General features: G+C 50.1%; 1 protein-coding gene across 2 annotated transcripts; it reads right to left on the reverse strand.

Annotated features, from left to right (window-relative positions):
* Positions 1-410: 410 nt before the first annotated feature.
* Positions 411-25,587, reverse strand: CDS2 (CDP-diacylglycerol synthase 2). 2 transcript variants are annotated; one of them, XM_056362908.1, is made up of 13 exons: positions 25,327-25,587; positions 13,017-13,159; positions 11,818-11,914; positions 11,307-11,404; positions 10,454-10,593; positions 9,983-10,041; positions 9,143-9,225; positions 8,199-8,286; positions 7,742-7,810; positions 6,936-7,088; positions 6,523-6,642; positions 5,812-5,915; positions 411-5,122 (listed from the first exon to the last, which is right to left on the reverse strand). In XM_056362908.1, exons 1-13 carry the CDS (start codon positions 25,570-25,572, stop codon positions 4,993-4,995), a joined length of 1,530 nt encoding a protein of 509 aa, XP_056218883.1. In that variant the 5' UTR covers positions 25,573-25,587; the 3' UTR covers positions 411-4,992. The 2 variants fall into 2 exon arrangements, with proteins under 2 accessions (XP_056218883.1, XP_056218884.1); XM_056362909.1 differs by lacking the exon at positions 25,327-25,587 and adding an exon at positions 14,677-14,698.
* Between the last annotated feature and the right edge of the window lie 466 nt (positions 25,588-26,053).

Genomic DNA, 26,053 nt, shown 5'->3' on the forward strand with positions numbered 1-26,053 from the left:
TACATTAAGTGGAGCTCCACCAATTTTTCACATTCCCAATGAAATGTTTAGGGTAAAATGAGCTCATTTGCAGGGTGCAGCAGTGCTAACACTTCCCTCGTCTTTGATCAAGATGTGCCTGCATGATCTGATCACAGCTTCCACGACAAACCACCCTGGAAACACATCTGTTTGCGTCCCTCGTGCAGGGTCCAATCCTGCCTGCGTGCTCAGCCAGTCTGCAGCCTTCCCCTCTGTCTTTGCCATAACTAGGTCTGCTGTCCCAACGATCCCTGAGGAAGGAGAGCTACGGGGAAAGGAATGGAGGAATCCGAGTTTAAAACAGACAGATCTCTTCTACAAAGCGTGGAAAGGAGGTTTTCAGCATCTCCCCCGCTTGCCGACAGCACTGAATAAAACTCCACTCCAGATAATGGAACTTATATTTATTTAACAGTAACATATAGTATATAAATAGGGTAAATACTTTAAAATATACAATATATCACATTCGGACATTCGGTCAAAGAAAGGCAACTCTACATGTGTAGCTAAAACATTAACCAAAATAACAATGCACAGAGCAAAAAGCAGATGGTAGAAACACATCAGGTCTGGAGAACAGGAGCACACAAAGATTACAGTAGTACAAAATGCAACTCCTGGGCTGGCTACAGAGGGCAGGAACCACAGGAGCTCTCACATGATGCTTTCTGCGACAAACACCTGCCCCAGGAGGGTCCGGATGGGCCATACAGGTGCTTCCCACTCAGCTTTGCCCTCCTATCATACAGAGCCGGTTAGAGGAGGCAGGGAAGGAAGAGACGCCAGGATCCCACGGCAACGACGCTTGGGGGAACTCGCTGCACACGTCAGAAGCAGGAGACATACCCTGGGATATAAGGTACCAGCACCTCACAACCTGGTGCCAAGCATTAGCTGACGCTACAGGATTTCCAGCTTCACGAGCCGCACAGGTACCATAAACCCCAGGCAACAGCTGCCCCTTCAGATCAGAATCTGCAGACTTCTGAGCCCCCACCCCAAAGAACACCTAAATCATACATGCTGACCAGCACAGGGCATGACACCGTATGCAGAAACTAGGGTTTAATGTTTTGCTGAGCGCTGCAGGCCAGTCTGGCCATGCACGTGATCTGCAAACTGATTTGGGCTACAACCAGACTTGGAGAAGCAAATTCCTATCAGATCATGCACATCTATGCCGAGCGAGCCCAGCCGTGCTGCTCAGACCGTGGGTCAAACCAGCGGCTGACCCCACATCGCTAAATCACCCACCAGCAAACAAACGTCACAAATGGTCAGTCCCCTCACCAGGACAGCCAGCAGCTTTCTAGCCACGTGCCATCCCTTTGCTTATCAAATACACTCACATCCCGCTCGGTCCACACCAACCGGAGAAACGGCACCGGCTCGTGACGAGGTGGCTCCCACAGCAGCCTGTCCCCTGCCAGGCAGCAGTCGTACCCCCCTAAGCTTCACAGCGGCCAAACCCTGCTCTTCCCTCCCTTCCGACCCAAGCCCACGTGCCAGCTGATGCAGCACCTCCCCCCCTGCCAGCCTGCTCTCGCAGTTATTTCCCTCTTGCTGGCCACAAGCAGGAAGAACTCCGGTCGTGGAGCCCACTGTGAACAAAACCTATTGTGCAATGCCGAGCCTGAGCCCTGCAGCTGAAGAAACTTCTCATGAGCATCCCCACATCGCCTCAGCAAGCCACCCCTGGTGGCAGGGCAGCCTGGCCTCTCCAGCAGCACGGGCTACGTCTGCCTCACTCCAAACCTAAATCCTTGTGAGAGCTGCTGCCTGCCCAAGGTCCTGCGAGGTTTAATGCAATGAAAAGAGGTGTGATGTGTCTTGCTACACATCCCTGGGCATCACAGTTAACTCCTTTAGGGACAGCCAAAGACGGTATCATCAGCTTTTCGTTTCCTCTAACTTGAAATATCTACAGCAAGTAAAAGCCACTCGCAGGCTGGGCCCATGAGGAAAACCCATCAAACGCTCCCCCGACAGCACGCTGCCACTGAGAGCCGAGGAGTGCTATCACATATATTCATACCAGAGGTGCAGAAGTGGTTTTGCCAGCCACAGCTCTCAGCCTGACGGAGGCTGTGATCCAGTGCTCACCAGCATTTCTCACCAAGTTCAGCTGTCCGGCTTGCAAATAATCGTAACCACCCCCATCTCCCTCCTCCATTTCACAAATGGATGCACTGCTCCCGTTCAGTTTACTGAACTTCAGCGCAGGATGCTAAACCCTTTCCATGTAGCTTTACCCTTGAGGATCAAAACAGGCTTGGAAGCCCACCCTTTTACCGCACCGCTGGGAAGGAAGCAAGGATAAAGCTGCAAGCCCTCGGGAAAGCCGCCCACACGCACTGTTGCTGTTGCTGCTGCTGCTCCTCTCCCAGCCCTGGGAAGCCACTAAACGCACTTGCTTTGCCCTCCAGTGTCCGCATCCAGCACTGCACCCCCCAAAAAGCCCAAGTGCTACTTCAAAAGCACGCAGAAAAGGCTTCATGTTCAGTTTTTGCCCCGCTAATTACAACTAAAGAGGTACAAAAGGTTTAAAGCAAGATAAGGGGGAGGCTAAAGACCCATATGAAAAAATTCTCATCAACACTAGAGCTTCTTCTGCTGACTGACACGACCCGACAGTGCACTATACAAGGGATTTTGGCAAATGCTGGCAACGGGCAGGGAGAATCCAGAAAAGCACCAGCCTGTCTGACCCCACAGGGCAAACTGCTTTTCAGGGACTACACAAAACCCTGTCACTTCCACACCTATTCCCAGCCCAGATACTCCTTGCAGGTGCCCTCACTTTGCTTAGCTAAACTCAGCCAAACTGTCATGGAAAGCAGACCAAATATTTCTCCCTGGGCAAAGCAAGATGGAAGCACCTTAAGTTTCCCCTCCAGTTTTCAAATTAAGGGCTTGGACCAGTATCCTCTAGGTTGCCAGACAATAAATCCCTGCCTAATTCAAGCTGGAAGGGCACAGCCTCTGCGACTAGTCCAGGAAAGCCACTATACACACCACTGGCACTAACCACAGGCCATGCTGAACTGGCTCCATTGGAGCAGCCCTGACTCCTGCCAGAAGCCAGCAACTTTGCCCACACCATGCTGAAATACTTGTGGGAACAGACCCTTCTCCTCTGCAATCTGTGCTTTCGATCCAACACCTCTTTTTGCAGTACAATGGGCACAAGCTTCTGCCCTGCAGTTCCTGTTTAAGAAGATGAAGCAGAGCTTACCAGAAGCAGAGCTTACCACACCGAGTCCTACAGAAAGGTAAGAGAGAAGTTGGTAGCTGTTAATGTAATACACGCGCGCGCGCTTTCTCACTTACTCAGGGTAAATTAAAGCAATGGCAGAATCAGAATATGAACTACAGCTATTTTCAGGTGGTTTATTTTCTGTCGATGCTTAGCTAGCTTGCAGCATGTACATGTGTCTGTATAGCAAGGGTGGTTTCGGTCAGCAGCTGTTCGAGAACAGCAATGTACTTCTGTGTTATCTTTCCCTGTCACTCGTTCCCCAGGTTAAAATAAGGTAAAGTTTCTCTCTCCCATGCACAAACTATAGAAATAAGTAAAATGAGAGTCACCTTGTGTTTGGGAACATTGCATAAGGTGTAAACTGGGGATATTTTCACTATCTGATCACTAAAAAAAGTTTTACAATCTTTAGGGGTCTCATTTTTAAATAATAAAAAAGTATGACAAAATAAAGGAAAGTACTTCAATAAAACTTGCAACTATTAAGTACAAACTATTTTTGACAAGATTTAGTAAGCGAAGCAGGACAGAAGCCTGCAGGTCAATGAATCCAGACTGAAATGCAACACAGACCACGATAAATTCAGCAGCATGACATCTAGAACTCAAGTAACAAACAGGTGATAGACATGATCCCTGAAAGAAAAATGAAATACCCAGCTGACAGCACCAGCCAGCAAACTTCAGAAACCGCCCCCCCCCCCCCCCCAAACAGGTAGGAAACTGCTCCCCAAATTGATTAAATTATCCCAGTGTGGGGTTTCCAACCATCTAGAAATGAAAAAGTGTGGTTCAGTGTTTCTTAAAGGTTATTTGATGGGGGGGAAAATGAACCAGCTTATTTAAAGGGTTGTTCTTACTTGGCAGGAATTACTCAATGAAACTCCGATGTTCTTTAAAACCTATTTGCTTGATTCAGTTTTGCAGCAATCTGAACCTCCCACACTCCCACAAGCAACTGCCAGTTTCTTGACTCCTTGTCCCCAGTCTATTTCTGGTATAATTGGTATAAAAATCTTATTAGCAAAAATCTCAGCCATAAGGGGGGAATGGGAATGTGAGAGGCACTGCAAAAAAACAGCAAGTGAAAATAGATGCATGTGCCTGGCTGGGCAGAGGAAATGTGGCTGGACTGGTACAAGATCCTCTTCCAATTTACGGAGCCTTGTGCTCCTCACACAGTCTGCAAGGAGACCACACACAGGCATAAACGGGGCTTTCTGGGAAAATTAACATTGCATTCACAGTTCCCACCGGGAAAAATGATGGTCCCCAGAGCCGCCACCCTGAACGCAGCCTGGCACAGCGGCCAGGGGAGCCGCAGGGCTTCACCTTCCCTGCTGGCTTCCACGCGCAGAGGTGGCTGCACAGACAACGCTCGGTGTGTTCCCTGCAGCAACACGCTCCCAGGAAAGGTTCAGCTCTGCCCACATGCATCAAAGGTTAAGAACAGACCACGAGGACACCTGTACCCTCCTACTTCACCCAACTGTCCTTCCGAGCCTTAACTCCTTTTCAGCTACAAACCCAAGATTTGCTCATTTGAACCAAAGCTATTATTAAAAAAACCCCACAAATGCAAACATTTACCAAGAAAGGAAGAAAAGTTACAGTGAAATGAGGCCTTGTTATTGTCTTAAAGCAGGCAAGCCAGGAATTTCCTCGAGGAGGCTTGTCTGTTTTCAGTCCTGTTCCAATTGCCCGTCTGTCTATGCATCCTCCAAACTACCTAACATACCCTTGTCAACAAGGTGTGCTTTTAGTGTGTTGAAAATGTGGAGCTGTTGGTCCGGCCGCAAGGTTAAGAACTGCTGGATCAGTTTGCTTGGGTTAGGACCTCTGAAACACAAAAGCATCATTATCCATGAGGGACACTGCTAAATTGCAACGATCTCACAACTCAAAAGGCAATTTCATCAAAATAACAGACTTGTGAAGGAACGGGCAACATGGCCGTTACTCCCAGTTCTACCCAAGGAGCTTAACTCCATTTGAGATGCAGAAATGGATTCAAAAGACACAGGATGCCGAATTGTAAATAAAACCCAAACCCAACCCAATCTGTTTCAAGAGGGCTATACATCTTCCATTATCAGCAGATGCTCCCCCTCAAAAATCAAAGTAGCCACATAAAGACAGTTCCTCAACTCCTTCGGTACATCTTTTATGCACCTACACGCCTTCTTCCATGCCTGGCTACAGAATAATTGTTAATGCTACAAAATCAGATTTTTTTTCTCCTTTTTCAACTCTGGAAACCCTGCTCAACATTCACAGGGATGCAGAAGGGACATGGAGGAGTTTTAGAGGGAGTGGGATAAGAGACCTTGGGAAATGAGGGTTGTGTTTCCAGCTCTGCATGACCCAGCTAAAAGATGTTTCCCTTCTTCAAAGCCTCCATTTCCTCTCTCTTTGTCTTGTATTTTTAGCTGTTAATCTAACGGGGGTAACAACTGTCTCTCATTACAAGCCTGTACATCGCTTGAGTTCGACAGGGCCCCCAGACTTCACCGCCAAGCAATACGTACCTGATAAAGCTCGCGATGTACACGTTAACAAAGGTAGCCATCAGGTACTGACAGTCAAAGCGGTCCATGATACCTCCATGCCCTGGGATTGTGTTGGCAAAGTCCTGTGTGGAGCACAAGGGATTGCATTGAGCAGTTTCAAATGCCCATCACCTGCACTTGCTTAGGTACCTCTACACGTGACACTCACACCCTTGCCCTAATTATTCCCAGAAGGCAGAAGTCAGACTAAGAACACATTTTTGTTTAATCTTTCCCTGGTTTTAAAAGTTTCTCCTTTATGCAGGCTACCAGTGCCTCAGGGACATCAAGGCTTAACTCGGATCTGTCACTCAAAGGTCAAGGAAGGTTAATGTTTATCTCCTGCAATGCTGTCTTGCCTTTCAAGGCATTTTAACTGAACACAGACCGTTTATACGTAAAACCAGCCCGCAAGACATCAAGGGAAGCCTCAGATTACAAAATTTCCTGATTGGGTCTTTCTTCCTCTACCTCAAGTTCTGCACCAAAGCGGGGTTTAGAATATCACAACTGAAGTTTTGAGGTCTCTCCCCATTCAGTCAAAAAACCTAGATCCTGCTCCAGCATTTTATCTGTGACGAAACAAACCTCCCTTCCCAAAGCACCCAGCCTGCCACTCCTGGGAGCACAGGGTCTGCTGAGAGCGGGAGCAACCATTTGTGAAACGTAAATGACCTTCACCATCCTCACCTTGATTTTGAAGGCTCTCTTAAATCCACTAGCAAAGAAGCCTCCGAACGGCCCGATGAGGGAGGCAAAAGTAGACAGTGCGATGCTGTGGATTTGGAAGGGGTACATCCGGACTGTCTTCTGCAGAAAGAAAAACATGTCAGAGAGGGATTTTCAACAAGAATAGCACTGTCCACTGCTTGCCCCTCTTTCTCTGCTCCCCAGGCTTTAAGTCAGTTCGTTTTCAAGTGGGTTCATGTCCCGCCAGACCTGGGACAATTCCTTTGGGCCGTCCACCAACACGGAGCACCATTAAATTCCCCATTTTTCTGGCTTGTCCTGTTCCTTTGAAGACGATAAAAATAAAGCCCTGATCTCTCTTCTTCGTGTTCCTACCCCAATAAATAAGATCCAACAAACACAGAGAGTCCTACCCAGCCCACCACAGACTGCAGCACCAAGGGGATGTTGTATTCCTGCAGCTGGAACAGCTCGGACGGCTCACAGTCCACTGTGAAGCTGTTGGTGTCATTGTTGAACTCCACCGGACAGGTGAAGCACCGGTACCCAGACATCACGTAGGACAGCTTCAAGGAGAGAGAAAAAGAGATGCAGCAAGAGAAAACAGGATTAATATTTCCCTGAGCAATGTGGCAGAGACATTCTCAAGGGAAAAGGCCACTCAAGGAGGCAAGGTGAGGAGGGAGCCACACTCCCAGCTTCATTAAGGAGATTACTCTCCTGAGAAGCAGTAATTGGCTAAAGGCAAAGTAAGCGTTTTCATTCAGTGAGTGCATCTGTTCAGCAAGCAGTGATCACAGCCCCATACGCACGGGCCGAGACAGGCTGCACCACTTGGCTGAGAGGACAGAAACGGGCAGACACAGAGGTCATCAGAAAACCAGGTATGAATACTCCAAAAGCACTCAATTCCCCACGCAGCCCTCAGAACGAGGCGCAGCATTCATCCAGCAGGAGCCGAGAGAAAATTTCAAGGATAGTTATTGTCACGAACACATCACAGGGTGTAACAGGGACTCAAAACTTCCTCCAGTACTCTGCTCCAGCTGCAGTATCTGCACGCAGCCATGGACCAGTTCAGATCCTGGTCAGTCAGGAAAATGTGAAGTCTTTGACAAGAGCTGGGAGAGCTTAAAGCTTGACTGCATCTTTTAGACAAAATACCGTCACCCTACAAAGGGAAAAGACCAATGAAGTAAGCACCATGATTGCTACTTACCAGCAATCCAAACAAAACGGTGGCAAAAAATCCTCCAATAAAACCCTCCCAGGTCTTCTTTGGGGAGAGCTGCCAGAGAGAGAGGGGGGTAATTACAAACCGTACACTGCCGCACACCTACGCAGCCCTTCCTCACTCGCAAATTGCTGAGGCAAACGCAAGTTGGTGCCAACCACCAACAAATAAGAGTTTGGTCAGAAGCTGACACTGACACCTCAGTCTGTGATGGTTTGTTTGTTCATGGTTGGACGCGATGACCTTACAGGTCCTTTTCACTCTCATTGATTCCACGATTCCACAATTTAATTTTACAGCCTCAAAGGCTGGGATGCACACCAAGTTTAATCTGGAGGCTTGCTTCAGATCCATAACAAGCAACAAATCTGGAGATGAGGGAACACAGACTCAGACCCAAAGAAGCCAAAGCGTGTGCTTCATCCACCCAAGTGTTACCAACCTTGATGAGTGGCGTGCGGCCAAAGAAGAACCCGAACATGTACGCCATGATGTCATTGCAGATCACACAGGAAATTGGGACGATGAACCTAGATGGGCAAAGAATCAAACCATTGCAAAATGCCAAGATCAGACAACTCCAAGATTTAACTAAACGAGTGGTTGCTTCATAAGGTGCTTTGCAGTGCCATCACATCGTCTCCCCCTCCAGTGCAAGGCAAGGAGCAAGCAGGGAGCTCCTGGGGAGATCTGGGGGGTTACTCTAGTGCTCTGGACTAAACGGCCTGTTTTAAGCACATTTTCTTTTGCCACAAAAGACAGGCTGTTACATAGTCACCCCCTTTCCCCCCCGTGAAGTTGCATTTTTGCTGTAAGCAGGCAGCTCCCTAAGTACCCTGGGCTGGTTGCGACACGCAGATGAACACGCTCTTAAATCAGCCACAATTAGTTCCCAGCCCTGCTGGTTTTTGGGAAGACCAAAGGGGCTTCTGCACAGCAGCTGGAGTAAGGTGGCAGGCTGCAGCCTCCTTCCTTTCACAGTGCTGCTTTTAACATGATGCTGGCAGCACTGCCCCAAATCAAGGGCAAGCAGCACTTTCCATCCAGTTGCTAGATGTGGGTATAAAGAGCATATATGCCCACATATACATAGGTGGGTATAAAGCATTTACACAGGCCTGATGCTGCCTGAAAAGTCCCTGCACCCCACAGCAACTGTCAAACGCTTCTTTACAACTCTCTATACTGCTCGAGTAGCACAAAGTAAGATCTAAGCACTGAGGTGTCACTCAATATTTTGCTTTCTATGCTGAACAGGTTGGTCCCTCACAGGAGGCACCTTTCTCCTTGGCCCTTTCTTTTTTTTAAAAGAAGTTTTAACTCAAAACACGGTCATTCATTTCAGGCTGCAGAAATCAAGGGAACTCAGAACACGCAGCAACTCACCATATCATTCCTTCAAACAGGTTGTGAATAATGAGGTGCGACTGGGTAACAACAATGAGCAACGTCACGTGGGTCCATCCAAACTGGAAGAGAAGACAGCATGCAGTCCAGCCTGCCCAGAGACACTGCCCGTACGCATCGCTGGCAGGAATCGGGTGCTGTTAGCTACCTCTCAGAGAGAGGCCAGCTCATGCACACGCGTGTTTCTAGCATGCACCTTCACTATGACAAACATCAAGAGTCACAAACAGCAGGGAACAGTCGCCCGTAGGAATTTACGGGCATGTTCTTCAGCTCAAGCCCAGAGGTGACCTTCAGTGGGAAGACTTCTGCTGGACCAATGCTCTTTAGCCTCCCCCTATCCCACACCTCTCACCCAGCCTTCTGACTGCATAAGAAGAGCAGAGAACAGTCAGGTACCCGAGCCATATCCCTACAGACCCAATATATTGAAAGTAAAACTAGCTGCATCGATGGGTCAAACACAAGCAACACCTTACTGATGTCTGAGAAAAGGACACAACCGACTAATCCTGGGGGCAATCTACCCTCAGTACAAGAGTCAAGTCGCCTTGTGCCGTCCTCGCAGCTTGCAGAAAGTTTAATCGCATCCACAAGTGCGGAGAGAAGAGAACATGTGTCTGCAGGGAAATTCAGTCAGAGCCAGCTTCCTAAAAAATACAGTCTGCTCACGGTAACTCTTCTTCCAGGCAGCATTACAATGCACAACCAGCACAGAAGCATCTACTGGCACACAGTCCTACACACATTTTCAAGCAGCCTACATTATTCCTTCTTCTGCCTCCAGCTGGGGCAGCCCGGCCCTGCCTTTAACCTTACCATGTAGAACTGGAGGCGATAGTGTTTCTTCACCAGACTCAAGACAAACATGCAGAAACCTGGTGAGACAGAAGAAAAGTAAACGGTGGGATTGTATCTTCAACAGTAAGAAATGCTTTTTTACAACAACATTGCACAGCTCCTGAGGATTTCGCTTGAGTAAAGCAGCAATGCAGAGTGGGAAAACTCACTATTTTGGAAGTCACAAAACACCACTGCCTACAAGCAACACTTGGAGAGATGAACAATCAAGCCTCGCTGTTCCACACAGCTCACAGAGGTTTTTTCTACAGAGCCTTATGCAAGAGATTTGCCATCACTACTCTAACCATGCAGCCAAGTTACAGCATCACCAAAGAGCACAGATAACTTGCTGCAGTTGCTACACTGGACACAATACCCAGGATGAGTAGTTCAAGGAGATTTCTTCCAGCCCAGACACGATTAACCAACGGAAAATGCGGTCTCTACCTGTCAAGTATAGGGCAAAAGAAATGAAGCGGTGGTATTTGCTGAGAATTCGCAGGGGCTCCTCTCTCTGAACCAGGGTGAAGAAATAATCTGTCACAGTCTCACCGTAGAAAAAGTAGTTTACGCAGAGCAGGAAGTACCTGTGAAGGATGCAGATGCTCGTTAGCGGGAACCCTAAAAGGCTTCCAAGGAAACACAGAAAGCGACTGATCCCTAAGGTCTTTACATTCCTCTGGTACACTGCGAACAGGCTTTCTTCAAGTGACAGCCAGAACTTCATTTCCCCCCGTTTAGAAATGTCACCTTCATTTAAACTAGTGGCTGTATCACTCGGCTCCCGCAGCTGGGGTTTGATTTTGGCCTTGTGGTGCACAAAGACCTTCTGCCTTTAGGCGGCACTCTTCAACTGGCCACCTTGGCCATCCCAAACGCACCTGCTCTGCGCTTCCTGAAAGCGTTGCTCCTGCCCCCTCCCCAGCCCCCGTCCCAACGTCCAGCCCTGCTTCACAACCACCTAAAAACTCCCACCCCACCCAAGCAACCATGTCCCATCTCTATGTGATGACTCCTGTCATCCTGTCAATGCTGTCCCTTGCACGGATCATGGGATTCAAATCTCTGCACTTCACTAACAACAGGACAAACTTCACCAATACGGGCTCTTTCAAGATACTGATCTATCAGTGGGGGCTTTTCCCTCACAAGAGTTGCTAACACACGACGCTTGTCAACACGCAGCAATCGCAGCATCTCTGGTTTGGAGGTAGCCAGATCCTCTTGCTGCCTGTCTGCAATGAGATGAAGTGTAACTGCTGCACACAAGCCTGGGGAGGGGAGCAGCCCCCCTACTCACCAGCTGAGCGTCCTGAACCAGGGTAGGTCATACGAGTGGTACACGTTATAGCCAATAGTGATAATCTCGTGGAAACATTTGATCTGGACACACATCACCTGCACAAAAAAAGACATCCAGAAGCTGTAATACATGTTGGTTAAACATCTCTCTCCTCAAGGAGATAAAAAACACGTGTGTGCAGAGCAAAAGGCACCTCAGCAGTCGCTATCAGGCTGGCAGGAGTCTCCTACTCCAACATGGGAAGCTCACCATATTGTTCTTCTCTCCCCTTTCCTCTGCAGGAGGTTTCTAACAACCCCTTGTTATTCGTTTCAGTTGCAGCCAAATGCTGACCCCCAGGGCAGGCAGTCACAGATTCCTTCCAGGTTTCCTCCACGGAGAGAGGAATCCAGCAAGCTGAGCGAGGACCTCTCAACTATGAGGCTCTGAGCTGCCCACCCCGGCGATGGTCCCAGCAACCTTCCCCCCGTTCACTGTGACTGGCAGGGCATCTCTCTGGAGCACTTACTATTGTCATTAAGACCATGGGTCCCAAGTAGATGATGATGAAGAAGAAGGTAATCATTGCCAGCGTGAGGATGCCTCTTACCCACCAGTTCTTCCATCTAGGCCACAGAGAAGGAAAGACGTTAAGAGAAAGTCAAAACAAAGCAAGGAAGCGGGACAGCCCTGCTCTCTGCACATCACAGGAAGGAACCTGAGCCCTGGAAACCCCGAGTGTCCCTTCAGCGCTGCAGAGAGCCCGTGATCCACTGACGAAGGCCTGGTTGCAGCAGTTGCAAGGCTACAGTTCAGCTCAGTCTTCCCAGCTGTGAACCTCCCTAAATGCAGAAAGCATTAGCCAGGTGCAGAGCACCTCCACGGGCACTGGAATGGGACAGGAGAGCGTGTTTCTGTTCTGCTACAGGTTTCCCACACCACAGACAAGCCACATGCTAAGTTCAAACAAAATGGGCACCGTAGCCCTCTCTGCACCCTCTGCACGCAGGACATAGGCCCTGGGGTGCTGTACCCTCGCTGCTCTCCAACAGATCCTGCCTTGAGCCTCTCCCATGCTCACAGCACACCCAGGAGAGACACTTTCTCATGATATAAATAAGATGCTTTCCCCCCCAAGCAGTCGGTAGAGAACATTCCCAGTATGTGCTTAAATCTTGCCCTTATCAGCATGCTTTTCTCATGCATTCCTGAAGAAGTAGGTCACCCTAGCGGTTAAAAACCGCCACAGTTGAAATCTTTGAAGCTCAGAGTGCTGTCAAAGCTAAACGCAACACCGTCCTGTCCCACCCAGGCCTCTTTTCACCTGCCAAGACCAAGCACGCTTGGAGGCGGCCCTCCCACAGCACTCCTCTGCCACCAGTCCTCTCCCACGCACACAGCCCTGAGCTGCTGCGCTCTGCTCTCCGTCCCAGCATCACTCTGCTCTCCGCCCCAGCATCGCTGTCCCAGCATCGCTGTCGTCATCTTTCCTGTCGCCTCAGGGGCGCCTTCCTGCCTGCACGCCAGGGAGGGAGAGCGCAGCGCTTCCGCTTCCGAGAGCAGCTTATTCAGGTTCCAGCAGCCCCCATGCCACGCTGCTGTGGCTAGGAAGGCCAGCTGTGGCTAGGAAGGCCAGCTGTGGCTAGGAAGGCCAGCTGTGGCTAGGAAGGCCGCAGTGAAGGCGCGGGGGCCCCGGCAGCAGTGAGAACACCACGCAGTGAGTGCTACCTTGAGGACAGGTTGGAGAGAGCTCTGTTCAGGACCTCTGGGGTGTCATCTGATGTCGGCACTGCGGGCGATCCTCCGAATTCGGATTTGCTTTCACTGTCTGACGCCGTCTCTCCATCCAGCTTGTTCTCAGACTCCGACTCCTGCAAGTTAGAGACAAAGAGCTTTACTAGACCCAGTGCTGGCGCTCTTCGAAGCAACTCAGACCAGCCCCCAGCTGTAACACGTACCACCGCTCTGCTTCTGCACGAGAGAAAGAGGAAAATAAAATATTCTGGGTATTACATGGGGTTATACCCATGAGAACCAACATCAAGTGGTTTAGGTGACACATGTGATGGGTTTTACTGTCCATCAGTCTCAGCAGCACCACAGAAAAGGATCTGTTCCCTCCAAACAGTTCAGGATGCCTCGCCGTTGATGAATAAGCATCTCCAAGTGCAGCATGTGCTTAAGGGACACAGACTTGTTAACAGGAATTTTTACAAGGTCTCCCAATCCCCAGGCAGATCTCCAAGTATGCAACACTGCCCAAATTAGAAAGAAAGGCCTCCAAGCAGACAGGTTCAAAGCTTCCAGACAGACTTTTTAAGTGCTGACTTTACATGCAGGCACTAAAAATAACACTGAGCCCATCCTCAAATAGCCGAAGAGGAAGAGCAAGGCTTATCGCTCAGGCCCAACCATCCTCTCTGGCCACAGAAGAAACTTGATGTACTGGAGAGAAATCCACGTGCCCTCCCCGCCCCTTGCACTGCTCCGGCACTTAGCTCAGAGCAAAGTCCTGTATTTAGGGGCCAAATAAATACAGGCGAGGCAGGAGGTTACCAAAGGTTCTGCAACAGGCCAGTGGTGGAAAAAGGATTACAAACCACCTCCTGGCTCCCAGGCAGCCCCATACCTTCTTCCCCAGTGGCAATTTTTCCTCCAGTCCAGCTCCTGAATACAGGATGAATCCAAACTTCCACATTTTGCCCTTCATTTCAGCGGCAGAGCTTCATCCCGCTCATCAGTCCTTGAAGCAAGGAAGGAAAACGCCACCCTCTGTGGAGCGCTCAGGCATCGGGCACGGCAGAGCCCATGTGTTTGGCCTCTGACCATGGGCTATTTTAAAACTCCCAGAAAAGAAGAGTGTGTTTGCAGGAAAGGCAAGGAGGGAGCCAAGCTGATAAACGCTGGGAGCTCTGCAAACAAAGCGACTTCATCCCTGTGGGCTCCCAGGCAGCGCTGCCCCACGCTCGGAGCAGGGGGACCCCCACCAAAACAAGCACCCACCGGCACTGGTTTGGTGTAACCAAATCGAGGCGTATTTGTAGTTCACTAGAGCAGTAAGACTTGAGCAGCTCCCTTAGTTAAAGCAGGAAGAGCTAATTACTCTCCAAGCTGTAATATATAAATGGCTGCAAGCCAGGTTCTTAAAAGAGGCGAGGACAGCGAAACATCGTCAGGTGGAGGCAGCTAAAAATAAAACACTGCTGTCAGAGATTGCTTCCGGGAAGAGCGGCCATCGCACCCTGTGTCACCCATCCCTCACCTTGCCCCACACTCCCTTCTTTCCATTCCCATCGACTGGGAAGGAAGAGGAAAGCAAAATATAAACACCTCCCCCAGGCTTCTTTTTGTCGTTTGTTTTTTTTTAAAACTGTTTTTTTTAACCGACCTGTAGTATCCACTTCTCCCTCGGACTTCAGAGGGATTTAGTGCCAGCCAGACACACAGGTCCGGGGCCCTGCTCTTGAGCAGGTTTGGGGAAAGCAGTGCACTGTTTGAAGCTACAGTCTGTGTTTCCCACTGCAGTGATTTCTCTATGCTTTCTCCAGGAAAAAAGACTTTCTGCACAATTCCCCTGTGAGCAATATAAATAACAGCGAAAAGCTTCAGCTCCAGCCTGACCAAACTCAGTTTCTCCTTCTGATCTTCTAGATTACATTTAGGAAACAGGAGCTTTGCTTCTCTTGTTGGACATTTCATTCTAAAAAAGAAAAATTAATGTGACTGATTCACATCAAATGGGCAAGGAAGTGCTTTGCCACTTGGGGCAACCGCCATCGTCTGTACAGGCTAAACCCCAAAACCTTCAGCAGGTTCCTAATGCAGCCCAAGTACCCATCATCTCAGGCAAGCCCCAGGCTCGCCAGCCACGCGATAAAAGCATTGAAACGAGGAAGCAGATCCAAGCCAGCATCCCAGCATCGTATTCCCCAAAGCGCTAACATTGCGAGGCTAATTGCAAAGCAGGCAAATTATTCCTTGCCTGTAGCCCAGAGGATCAGAAGTTTTGCAAAATGCTCAGAGACCAAAAGAAAGGGAAAGAGCACAGATGCCCTCCTCCCTTCTGCTCCTGGCCAAGAACGCAAGGATGAAAGCAACTGCGTAGCTCAAGAGACAGAGAAATGTGATGTCGCAACCGCGCTAATCTAACAGCTGCTGGGATGGACAGTCCCGATCGCTGCCATAGCCCAGCCGATGATTGCTTGCGCTAATTGCAAGACACTGACGCTGGAGCTAAATTGATGTAAAACCGTATCATCGGTTACCTGACCCACTGACTTTAGCGCAACGCCAAACCAAACCGCACGCTGCAAAGTGTTTTGGTCTCCAAGAGCAGCAGCCCAACGGCGCAAGCATCCCGCTGCTCCCCACTTCATCCTCAGCAGTGGGAATAGGAGAGGTTGTGCAACGGACATGCAATACCCACAGCTCCAACAAACATTGCCATGTTATTCCCAGAGGGTACAAAGACGGCAATCAAGAGGTTTGTCGAGATCAAGGGATGTCGTTAGGGTTCAACATTAAATGTAGGACTCATTCCTGCCACGTCTTGCTTGCTCAATTTAAGCCTGATGGGAGGTGGAAGAAAACATTTTCCCCAATGGAAAAAAATCACCAGTTAAAGTGAGGGCCAGCATACATTTTAACATCCTCACTTTGAAAATAACTGAGCAGCATCAGGAATGAGCTCTTCTCCCTACTCATCTCTCTCTGAAACCTAGGGTTGAGATTATATAGGACATTGTGCCAGATATAGGCTATGGAAAGGACTCAGTAATTGACACTATTTTTATACCCTTTATGCAAATTGCAACCACCAGCCTACAAATCACCCGTTTAAGCAGCTGAGAGGGATGCTAAATTACTTGTTTAAGCCTGAGCGTGATGCACCCTGGTCTGGGCTACTTAATCCAGCTGTGGCATTGCCTTGGCAACACCCTCCCGCACATTCCCGCTGCTATCTCACCAGTCCTCCAACCGAGCCAGACAGATCCCTGTCCCCGAAGGATAACCAGCAGACAGCAACGCTTCCCGCAAAGCCGCTTGCAGCAGCGAGCAGAGAGTGCAAAGTGGCACAGCCAACGGTGAGTGATGCTCGAGGGCTATGGCCAGTGAAAATGTAAGCGCATTACGGAGTCAGTGCTGCTGCAAGGAGTTTGTGACTGCAAGGGGCAGGTGCAAACTGTGTCCTGCAATGCCAGTACAACCAGCATTTCAGGGAAACTGGGTCTAATAGATGGCATTCTGTCACCAGTTCTGCTGCTCCCCTAAGAAACACCAGGCTTCTGATGCCTCTGCCGTGCTATTTTCTCATACTTCTGCCCTTGAAACAAAAGCCTGGAGAGACTCAGACTTGCAGCAAGTTAACCCAGAAATCGTGACTCATCCCCTTCCCAGCCACTGGAACGTATTCTCTCCTTTAGCCTTCCACAGACCCTTTTTTCTGTCTTTTTTTTGTTGTTGTTTAGATTCTTCCTAAAATCAAAGAAGATATTTAGCCACAGGCTGATCCACACAGACATCATCTCATCATGCCTGAACCAACTATGACTTCGAGGTAGCAACTAACACAGCACCACGTCCTCGCTGAACCAAATGAAAACGCAGCCCCACCACCTTCCAGCAATCCCACCACTTCCCACCAGTGCTCCTGCACCAGGACATAGCTGCCTCCGGCTGTATTTATTCCATATTCTCTTACCACACCTCTCCATCACCAGTTTTTCCTGTTAGTTCAGTTGTTGATATTCCCTGTGCCTCTCTCCTCCCAGGCAGGAGGAGGGCAGAGCACTCAGTGCAAGCCTGTGCCAGGATGCTGGCAATCTATGTACATGATGTGGAGCCGGGAAACAATTAAAACCCCTTAGGTTTTGTTTAAATTTTTTTTTTTTAAAAAAAAAAAAGGGCAAGCAAAGCAAACTTTCCCTCCACTTACCTTGGATTCTCGCTTTATTTCTCCGTTTCTTTCACAGGCTAAGCATTAAGCCTATTAAAATACAATCAGATGCAGTAGATTTACTGGCTTCTGTTACCAACATGCAGTTATTACATTGAAGAGCTCTTTTTTGTGCAAATCTGCCTGTCCAGCACCATAGGCAAGCCCAACACTCCTTCTTCAATGCATCACCTCGGTATCGAAGGCTTCTTAAAGAATCAAGGGAATATGTAATGAAGGAATAAAATCAAGATAGCAATGCACATTTTCTCCTAACTCATTCACTTCTACTAAAGGCACGATAAGAAGAAAGAGTAAAACCAACACATCTCTGCGAGGGCTGTTCCTCCTGACTGGTGAACCAGAGCAGAGGAAAAAAGCCAGATACCTACTTGCTTGTTAGGTTTGTGACAGCAGTAGATCTAAGCAACATCTGTGAACAAATATTTTATCACCCTAAAGAAAGATATAAGGAGAAACAAGAAACAACTTAACTCCTGCAAGCATGCAGTAAGAAATGCTCACATTTTAAAGGCTTTCTCGCAGCCGAAGCTGTGAGCGTTCGGTTTTTCGGCCCAAGTATCCATGACATGATCTCAGTTGTCATAGAAACAAGCTAGCTATCTCCCTGCCAAAATTTTTCTGCCCAATACAGAAATACAGTTAAGTATTCAATGCTGGTAGATTAAATCAGTTCAAGAAATCCCATTATTTATGCACCTTTCTTGAAGCAAGGCGCCGTTTTATTTAGACTTCCTGCCAGATTTTAACAAAAAGCTGTGACGGAAAATGCTAATACACCGCTACAGAGAAAAATATAGTTGCTTTTTCAGGCAATAAAACTGACAGCTGAACAACAGGGACCAACTGTACTAAAGCCTCTGCTATTCTCACCTCTGAGCACATTTGCAGGATCAAGGCCAATATAATTAGTCTAATGGATGCAAACCCAGCGGCTTCAGTTATGAAAATCTCAATGTTTTTCAAAAGTGGTTTTACTTCCTATGTCCGGGAAAACAGCCGTCTCCATCCCCCTCTCCCCCCACCCACCTCCCACAGCTGCTGTGCCACAGCCCGACCCACCTCAGACAGACCCACCAAGGTGACACCAAGGCAAAAAAATCATCCTGTTACTCCCTAATTAGAGGATATTCTCTTTTAGAGGTTCACAAGGTCAGAAGGGTGAAACAAGGGAGAAGTCTGGAGAGCATTAACACTAGAAGAAGCAAACAAGCGTCCAGGCTTGATTTGTACTAAGGTCCCCAAAAAGCACTGTTTTTTGGCAAGTGGGCACAAAACGGCACCACACATGTCCTGGTGCTGGTCTAGAGGAAAGTGCTTCTTGGGCTGTGAAGTTGTCTACAGGGCAATTCAATCCAAGTTTCTCGTGTGCCCCCATCAGGATATCCCACCAAGCTGGCATCTAGTGGTGGCTGCTTGATTTGTTGTCTCCAAAAAACCAACAAAGCTCACGTTTCATTGATGACATGGGACTCCCTTCCCTATCCCCAAAAAATTATTCCAGTTGAAAGCACGACCAGAAATTAGGGCATGCCTGAAAACAGAGACCGTTAGCAGGTAACATCACCAACAGCATAAACGTTTACACAGCGGCTGAAATAGCTACGAAAACTCCCCATTGCCATCTCACGTTCCCACGTTTTCAACACAAGCAAGCTCAGCTCGCCGGCGGGATGTGCTCGGAGGTATGCATCGTTTGCATTTAGCAGAACAACAGCCTGATACAAGAGCCTGATCTCAGTGTCAGCAACTATGATTCACGCGAAATCACATAGCCCTGTGACTCACTCGGCACAAGTTCATCCTCTGCCCGGCCCCCAACACAGCACCCACTCCGGGGTCTGTTTATGCCAGGAAACCACGGAGGTAAACGCATCAGGCTCCAAGTGCTTTCAAGAAGCTATTGTACACAAAGAGCACAAAAACAGGTTGCTGGTTCTGGCATTCCCCCAAGATTTCCTACTGCAAAGAAAGCAACCTGCCTCCCCCTCCGAAACACGTGATGGAGATGTTTTGGTGATCGCCTCCAGTGCTGGGTTCTCCGGGATCTAACCGGCATTCCCCTGCTCTCGTGGCACCTACCGAACCGGCACACCGTGCTGTCCCTGTGGAGACAAAGAAACACGTACGGAAACAAGAAAGCAACGCTCCCGAGAGCCTCTTGGAACTGCTGTCTGGAAGAGGCTGCCCCAGCTTGGAGCTGCGTCTGCACGATTCTGCGCAGACATTTCGAGCTGTTGTTATTTGGAAGAGCTGTGAGAAACGAGAGGGAGAGCAAACAGCTCGGCAGCAACGGGTACGCTATTTGCATTGGAAGGTTAGTGCAGGAAAAGTCTATTTTTGTCCCCCAAAACGACAGCTTGCATCACGTTGAGGCCAATGGCTTCTGACCCTCGGTTCTGCTCGTGTTACACGTATTTTTCCAAAACCTAATCGGAAAAAAAAAATCTCACCAGTCTATTTAACTTTCTGACTATAAGGTGGTACCACAAGCTTCTTTACCAGTCAATCTCGTTGGATTTATCAAGGAAACTAATTGGAACTAATCAAGGAAAGGTGCCATGCAGGACTTGGGCCAGTATGCTTGGATGTTACACCGATGAACCCAAACTGGCAGCTTTCTGAAGTCCCAGCTATCGCAAACCTACAGACTACCACACAACTTGTTCTAAAGAGAAATCTGCGAATCTTCATGGTCCTTTATAATCCTGGAAACCAGGGTTCAGAGAAAACTCAAGTGAAGCAGATCACCAGGAGGGACACATGCTAACACAGACCACATTTTCGGGGAAAACAACAGAGCCACTGACAGTGTCATCATTTCTGTCCCAAATTCCTGCAGATGTGTCCTGGCCAATACAAAGACAAGTGGCGGTATCCTTTTCCTTCAGAAAGGAAGTACAGATCTGCTTGGAAACACTGCATCTTCACCGAGGTTGGCTTCCTAAGGGTTTTATCTCCCAGGGTAGTCTACACCTGGTGCACATCACTGCTCATTAAAAGCAGGCAGGGGGATAAAATGGTTTTCTTGCCACCTAATGTGTGTCACCTGGTTGACAATGAAATCAGTCCTCGGTTTTTCTCTGTGCTGGGAAGAGAAACGCAAACACCTCATCACGACTTCCTGCTGCTCAGCACCAAACACCCCTCGATCCATGGGAATCCCCCCCATCACATCACCGCCAGCACGCGGCTTCGGAACTGCAAGCAGAGACACCGTGTATAAATCAGCTCGTCTGAGCGCTGAGCAAGAGCCCCGACCTCAACGTGCAACAGGGGGGGGGGGGGGGGTGTCAAAGACGGCACAAGTATCCATCGGGGGCTGCGGACATGCCACGGCCTCCCTCCAACACGCTGCCCTACACTGACCTCACGGTACACAGCAATGAGAGAGTATCGGGAGTGAGGACAGACTGCTGGAGCAGCAAGAGGGAGCTCGGTAAGAAGCTCCTAGATCCACTAAGATCCCAGCAGGAACACTTCAGAAACCAGGTCAGCCATCTGCCTGGAGGGAACAGCGACTTGCAGATACTGCCAAGAGAGACATTCTCTTGTGTAGCCCTCCGGACCAGACAGAAATAAATCCAGGCATTAAATAAGGATAGGAAACAGATGCCAGCTCTCACCCACCCAAAGGGCTGAGGAACGGGAAAGCAGCGTGCACCTGGGGGGCTTAACCTCAGCATCGAGAGGCTCCGTGCTTGCTCTGCCATGCACGAGTGCTGCACACAGCTCCATGCAGAGTGGGAAGGAAAGGACCTCCTCACAGCCCGAGGCAGAGTCATCCAACCCTTAACATGACAAAAATCTTCCCAGGATCAAACTTTTCCAGCATCACCAGAAACGAGCAAGGGAAACGGGCAGTTCAATGGAGACCCCACACATTTTGCAAAGAGGAGCAGCGGGCAAGTCAAACGCCATCCCAAGGAAACGATGAGCAGCCTGCAGCTCTTTCATCAGCTGCAGGGCAGGCCAGAACCTGGCGAAGGTATTAAATCCAACAGCCGGTTGTAATGAGCTCCATTAGAAACGCGGTCAGTCCAACTTCTCGTTGCCACAACTAAGAGTACAGCTAACGGTGCGCTCCTGTTGGCAGGCACGCACGAAGCCGAGCACCAAACAGCAAGGAAGGCTGAAACGTATCCGCACATCGGACCCGAGATTGCCAGCATCTATCAAAAATAAATGAGGCTCATGCTTCAGCAGAAGCCAAGCAAACCGACGCTTGGTATCAAGCCTAAAATAATATTAAGAGCTATTAAAAAAATAAGCCTTTGGCATGGGGCTGGAAGCGGACTTGTACTTCTGCCTCTCTTAATCGTGGATGAAGATGAAGAGAGACATTACTGCGGTGCTTTATTGGTTTTGGTGCTACAAGAACCTCGTCTTGTTACCACCGACTCCCAGCTCCTAGGAGCTCTCCTGTGACCTGGGAAGTAACAGGATTTGAAACTGCCTAAACCTTCAGAGTGCCTGCGCTGTTATTCCTTTACGTCCTGCGCCCTCTCCTAAGCTGAGCACCAAACTCGGAGCTGCTGTGTCCTTTCCAGCACACACATGGCAGCCGCACACACCTACCCTTCCCCCTCCCAAGCAGACCTAAGGGGCAGCTGTCAGCATGAGTGTTCAAACACTTACTTAGCTCAACATCTTCAGAGCACTTCAGATTGCTAGGGAAGTCTTGCAAAATGCCTGGAAGCACAAGAAATCATGAGGCTTGGAAGCCAGGGCCTTTCACTTTTTGTACCACGCGATACAGATGTGGCCAGATAAAAAGTCACATCATCAGTCCACCGCAAAACCGGGCTGGAAAGAAGAGCAGCCCTCATCACGGGGGTAGCAAACTCACTGCAGGATCCTCCTTAAGTATGGAAACACTGCACCCTCGCACACTTCACATCTGCTCTTCCAGGCCTTGTATCAGCGAAGCAATGCTCCTGTGATCACCGTCACCCCTCCTCCCGTAGGAAATCAGCTGCTGTGGGTGCAACAAGGTGCCAAACACTGCACAGTGGTAAAATCCACCTGCATGGGCTTGCACAAAAAGGTCTGCCAGGCACAGCAGCGGCAGGGACCGCTTCCATTTGCTCTTGCAGCTGCCACCTCTCTTAAAAGGGACAGTATTTTCCAGAAAGACACTGAGCGCCAGTGAGAAAGGGGTTGGCAAACAAAGCCACAAGTGATGCAGGGGTGTGATCTGCAGTCCTGATAATCCAGCCTCTAAATAAAGCTGCCCTCCTCCCCTTCCCTGGGACTAGGCCACGGGATGTCTGAGCTCCCTCTGATTTCAGACAACTACTAGTGCAACGTCCTAGCAAAAGGACGGAAAAGAAAAAACCCCGCTGTCCTCGCTGTCGAGTCGCACAAAGTACAAACCACTGCTGAGAAACCACCTTAAGATCCCATTACACCAGCAGAAGTGTTCCAGAGCTCTGCAGGCATCATGAAACAATTTCCTTTTGCACTTTTCCTGTTCTCTTTGGAAGCAGGAAGAGAAAACACGACTTAATGGGATGCAACACAGGAGAGAAAGCATTGCCCTCTGGTTTTAGATAGTGAATATCTACAAAGCAAAGGAACAAGTCTACAAAGACCAAGGGAGAACGGGATCTGTAAGGTAACAAGAAACTGGAACTTGTTCCAAGCATCTAATCTCAGGTATCTAAACACTAACAGCAACAGTTAACAGCACTGAAGTCCTCTGGGCTAAGAAAATGGGTACCAAGCACGAAGAACATCAGGGCAAGTTTCCCTGTTTTTTTTCACTGGAGCGATCAGGGGGCATTCACTGATCAGAGTAAACAGATGTTGCCTTGTTTCCCTTTGAGACGAAGATTGTGTTGCACAACAGTTTTAACAGAAATCGATTTTAAAATGTTCTGGCACGACAGCCTCAACTGAAGCAGCACAGTTTCAGCTGTAAGCACTGCCGTGTGCTGGGGGGAGGAAAACACCAAAGCCACGACACTGTGCGAGGGTTAGAGGAGCAGAAAGTGAAACCAGCCTCTCTCTTTCCGTTATCAAAACGGCAAAAGGAACAATTCCACAATACAACTTCCCAGGTCCGATCTTAAGACCAGCCTCAATGTTGACATCTCATTTTAACTCATTCCTTTTAATACTCCGAGCGCTCTTTTCAGAAGACACAAAGCTTTCTGGAGATCACAATATGTGCTGCTAAATTATTTTTCCTGGCAAGGCTAACTGAATGACAAAGCAGAAATGGGAATCTCCCCTCTCAACAGCAATACCTGCAGGCAACGCACTGGGCAAGCTAAGACCACCGATAAATAAGACATGCATGAGCAATTCCGCTGCGTTGGCTTTATGCTGATGTGATTCCCAGGCTCTGCCAGGCGTTTCCTGAGCGCTAAAAACACAACAGTTTGGTCTCAGGAGGAAAGAAAAATCTGCTGCTGAGGTCTGCTGCCACAGAAAGCATGACACTGTAGGGTTTCACTAATAGCAGGATTACTGTTACCAGGTAACCTCCTACCAGGCTTGATTTTAACAGTTTGGGGAAATTCTCTGCCTCCTGGAACTGCTTCGTATTGGTCAGAGACATCAGGTTCAGGACCTCAGAGGAGCTGTTCTACACTGCTTGGAAACATCTTTTCTTTTTTTTTTTTTTTTTTTCTCTCTCACAATTCATTTGAACCGCTTTGGGATGAGCAGTATGACACAAATGTTCTCTCTCTCTAGGATGAACACTTCCAGTCACTGACTCAAAGGTAGTATTAGAGCAGCCCTTCAGAAGGCTCATTATATGTAAAAAGCTTATTTGCCTGGAGATAAGAAAATTGCACTCAAAATAGCGGCCCTCTGACCTTCTTTAGGAACACAACACAAGTAGCAAGATCACAGCTTGGCCGAGGGAGTTTGTTTGCACATTGGTCAAGGAGGGCTAGTCCTTCCAGGCTGCTGAGGGACGCCTTCCAACTCCCAAAGTTCTGGAATATAAATGTCCCTGAAGATTTTCTGCTGCAAATTAAATTCCAGCTGAGACAAACGTATTTACGTAGAGAGTAACAGCTGTGCCCTGTGCAAAACAACAACAGAACAGGAGCCATCTTACCGCTCTCTTAGTAGAGGTCAGTAAATCTGCTGTCAGATTTATGCAGCTTCACGCAAACTATGAAAAAGGCAGAAACTTCAGACCCACATCAAGGTAGCCCGCTCTCGGCGCTGCCAGCGCTTTCTGCCCCAGATCCCTCTCTAATCACATCAGAACAACAAAGCTTCCTCCAACCCGACCACGCAGCTCCTAGCGGGCGTTAAACCGGCATCGAAACCAGCACGGAACACGACACTTAAATCGCAAAAGACAGTTTTGCCTGATGATTTCGTGCTCTTCTGAGTCGCGTACTTCACGCATTACCCCGGGACACACGAGTACGATGCCATGAAGGGCAAACGCAGAGCACAGGGTCACCCCCAAGACACGCGTGTTACACACCAGCGCGGCCACGGGCCACTTCACCCTCCAGCTTCTGCTCTCTGCGACCCTGCGAACATTGTTTATAAAGTTTTTCTTGGCTGCTTATTCCTCCCAGTCCTTCACTCTTTGGGGAGGCACAGGAGTAAAGATGCCAAAGGCGACGGCGAAGCGACCGCCAAGCACGGAGCATCCACCGGGCTGGGCTGGGAACGGAACAGCACAGACGTTACGGGAGGCACCGGCCAGGTTTTCCTTTCGCGGCTCTTCTTCAGAAAAACCGTTAAACCCCGATAAACCACCGGCGGGGCGCTCGGGGGTGAGGTGGGAGATGCCCAAGTCCCTCCTGAGGGAACCGGCAGGGCCTGCGACCCCCACCACCTGAGGCGCCCATATCGCGCTCCCACCAGCGGGCCCGGGTGTCCGGCCACGGACAGCTGCTCCCCCCGGGGCCGGGCTCTGCCCGCCGGGGGCCGCTTTGGGGCTGCCGGGGACCCCCCCCTCACACACACACCCCCACCCCCACACACCGCGGTGCGGGCCAAGACGCGGCGGGCCCGCTGAGGAGGAGGAGGAGGCGGCGGCGGGTCCCCCCGCGCCCCCACGGGCCGCGCAGCCAGCCCCCCGCCCCCCAGCCCTCACCCCACCTTCTCCTCGGCCTCCCGCGCCCCGCCGGGCTCCCGGCCGAGCCGCTGCCGCAGCTCGCTCATAGCGGCCCCGCTCCCGCGGCCGCCGCGCTCCGCCGCCGCCACTACCACTGCCGCCAGGGGGCGGGGGAGCGCAGAGCGGCACCGCCGCCGCCCAATCAGCGGCGGAGGATGCGTGCGGGGGCGGGGTTTAACCCCAGCCTGGTTCCGCCCAGGTGTACCCGGATGTGCGCCCGCCGGCGCCATGATGGGCGAGCGCAAATCGCCGGGGCGGGGGGTGGGGCGCAGCCCTTGGCGATCGGGAAAGCCCCGCGCGCGGGAAGCTCAGGGGTGACGGATGTGCGTGAAAGGGGAGATGGCGCTGGGTTTCACTCAGGCCTGCAGTTCCTGCCGGGGGAGGGGCGCGCCGAGCAGCCCCTGCGGACAGGCCCCGGGGGGCAGCGGCCCCAGCGCCCTTCCCCGCCGCCTCAGCCGGGGCCCCCACCCCCTCTGCGCCCCGCTGGCCATCGCCGTACGGCGCGGCGGGCGGCGGGCTAGCGCCAGTGTGTAACCCGCGTGGCGATTGGCTCCCGCCGGCCGAAGGGGCGGGATTAAGGAGAGGAGCGACGCCGCAATTGGTTGGAGAGCAGGGTATCCGTCATGTGACCGTGCTAGGGCTTCGCTGAGGGCGGAGAGGGCCGCTGATGATTGGCTGCGGCGCGGCGGGAGGCGGGGCGGGAGAGGCTAT

Source organism: Falco biarmicus, chromosome 18 (genome assembly GCF_023638135.1).
Source record: "Falco biarmicus isolate bFalBia1 chromosome 18, bFalBia1.pri, whole genome shotgun sequence".
In the NCBI taxonomy this organism is placed as follows: Eukaryota; Metazoa; Chordata; class Aves; order Falconiformes; family Falconidae; genus Falco; species Falco biarmicus.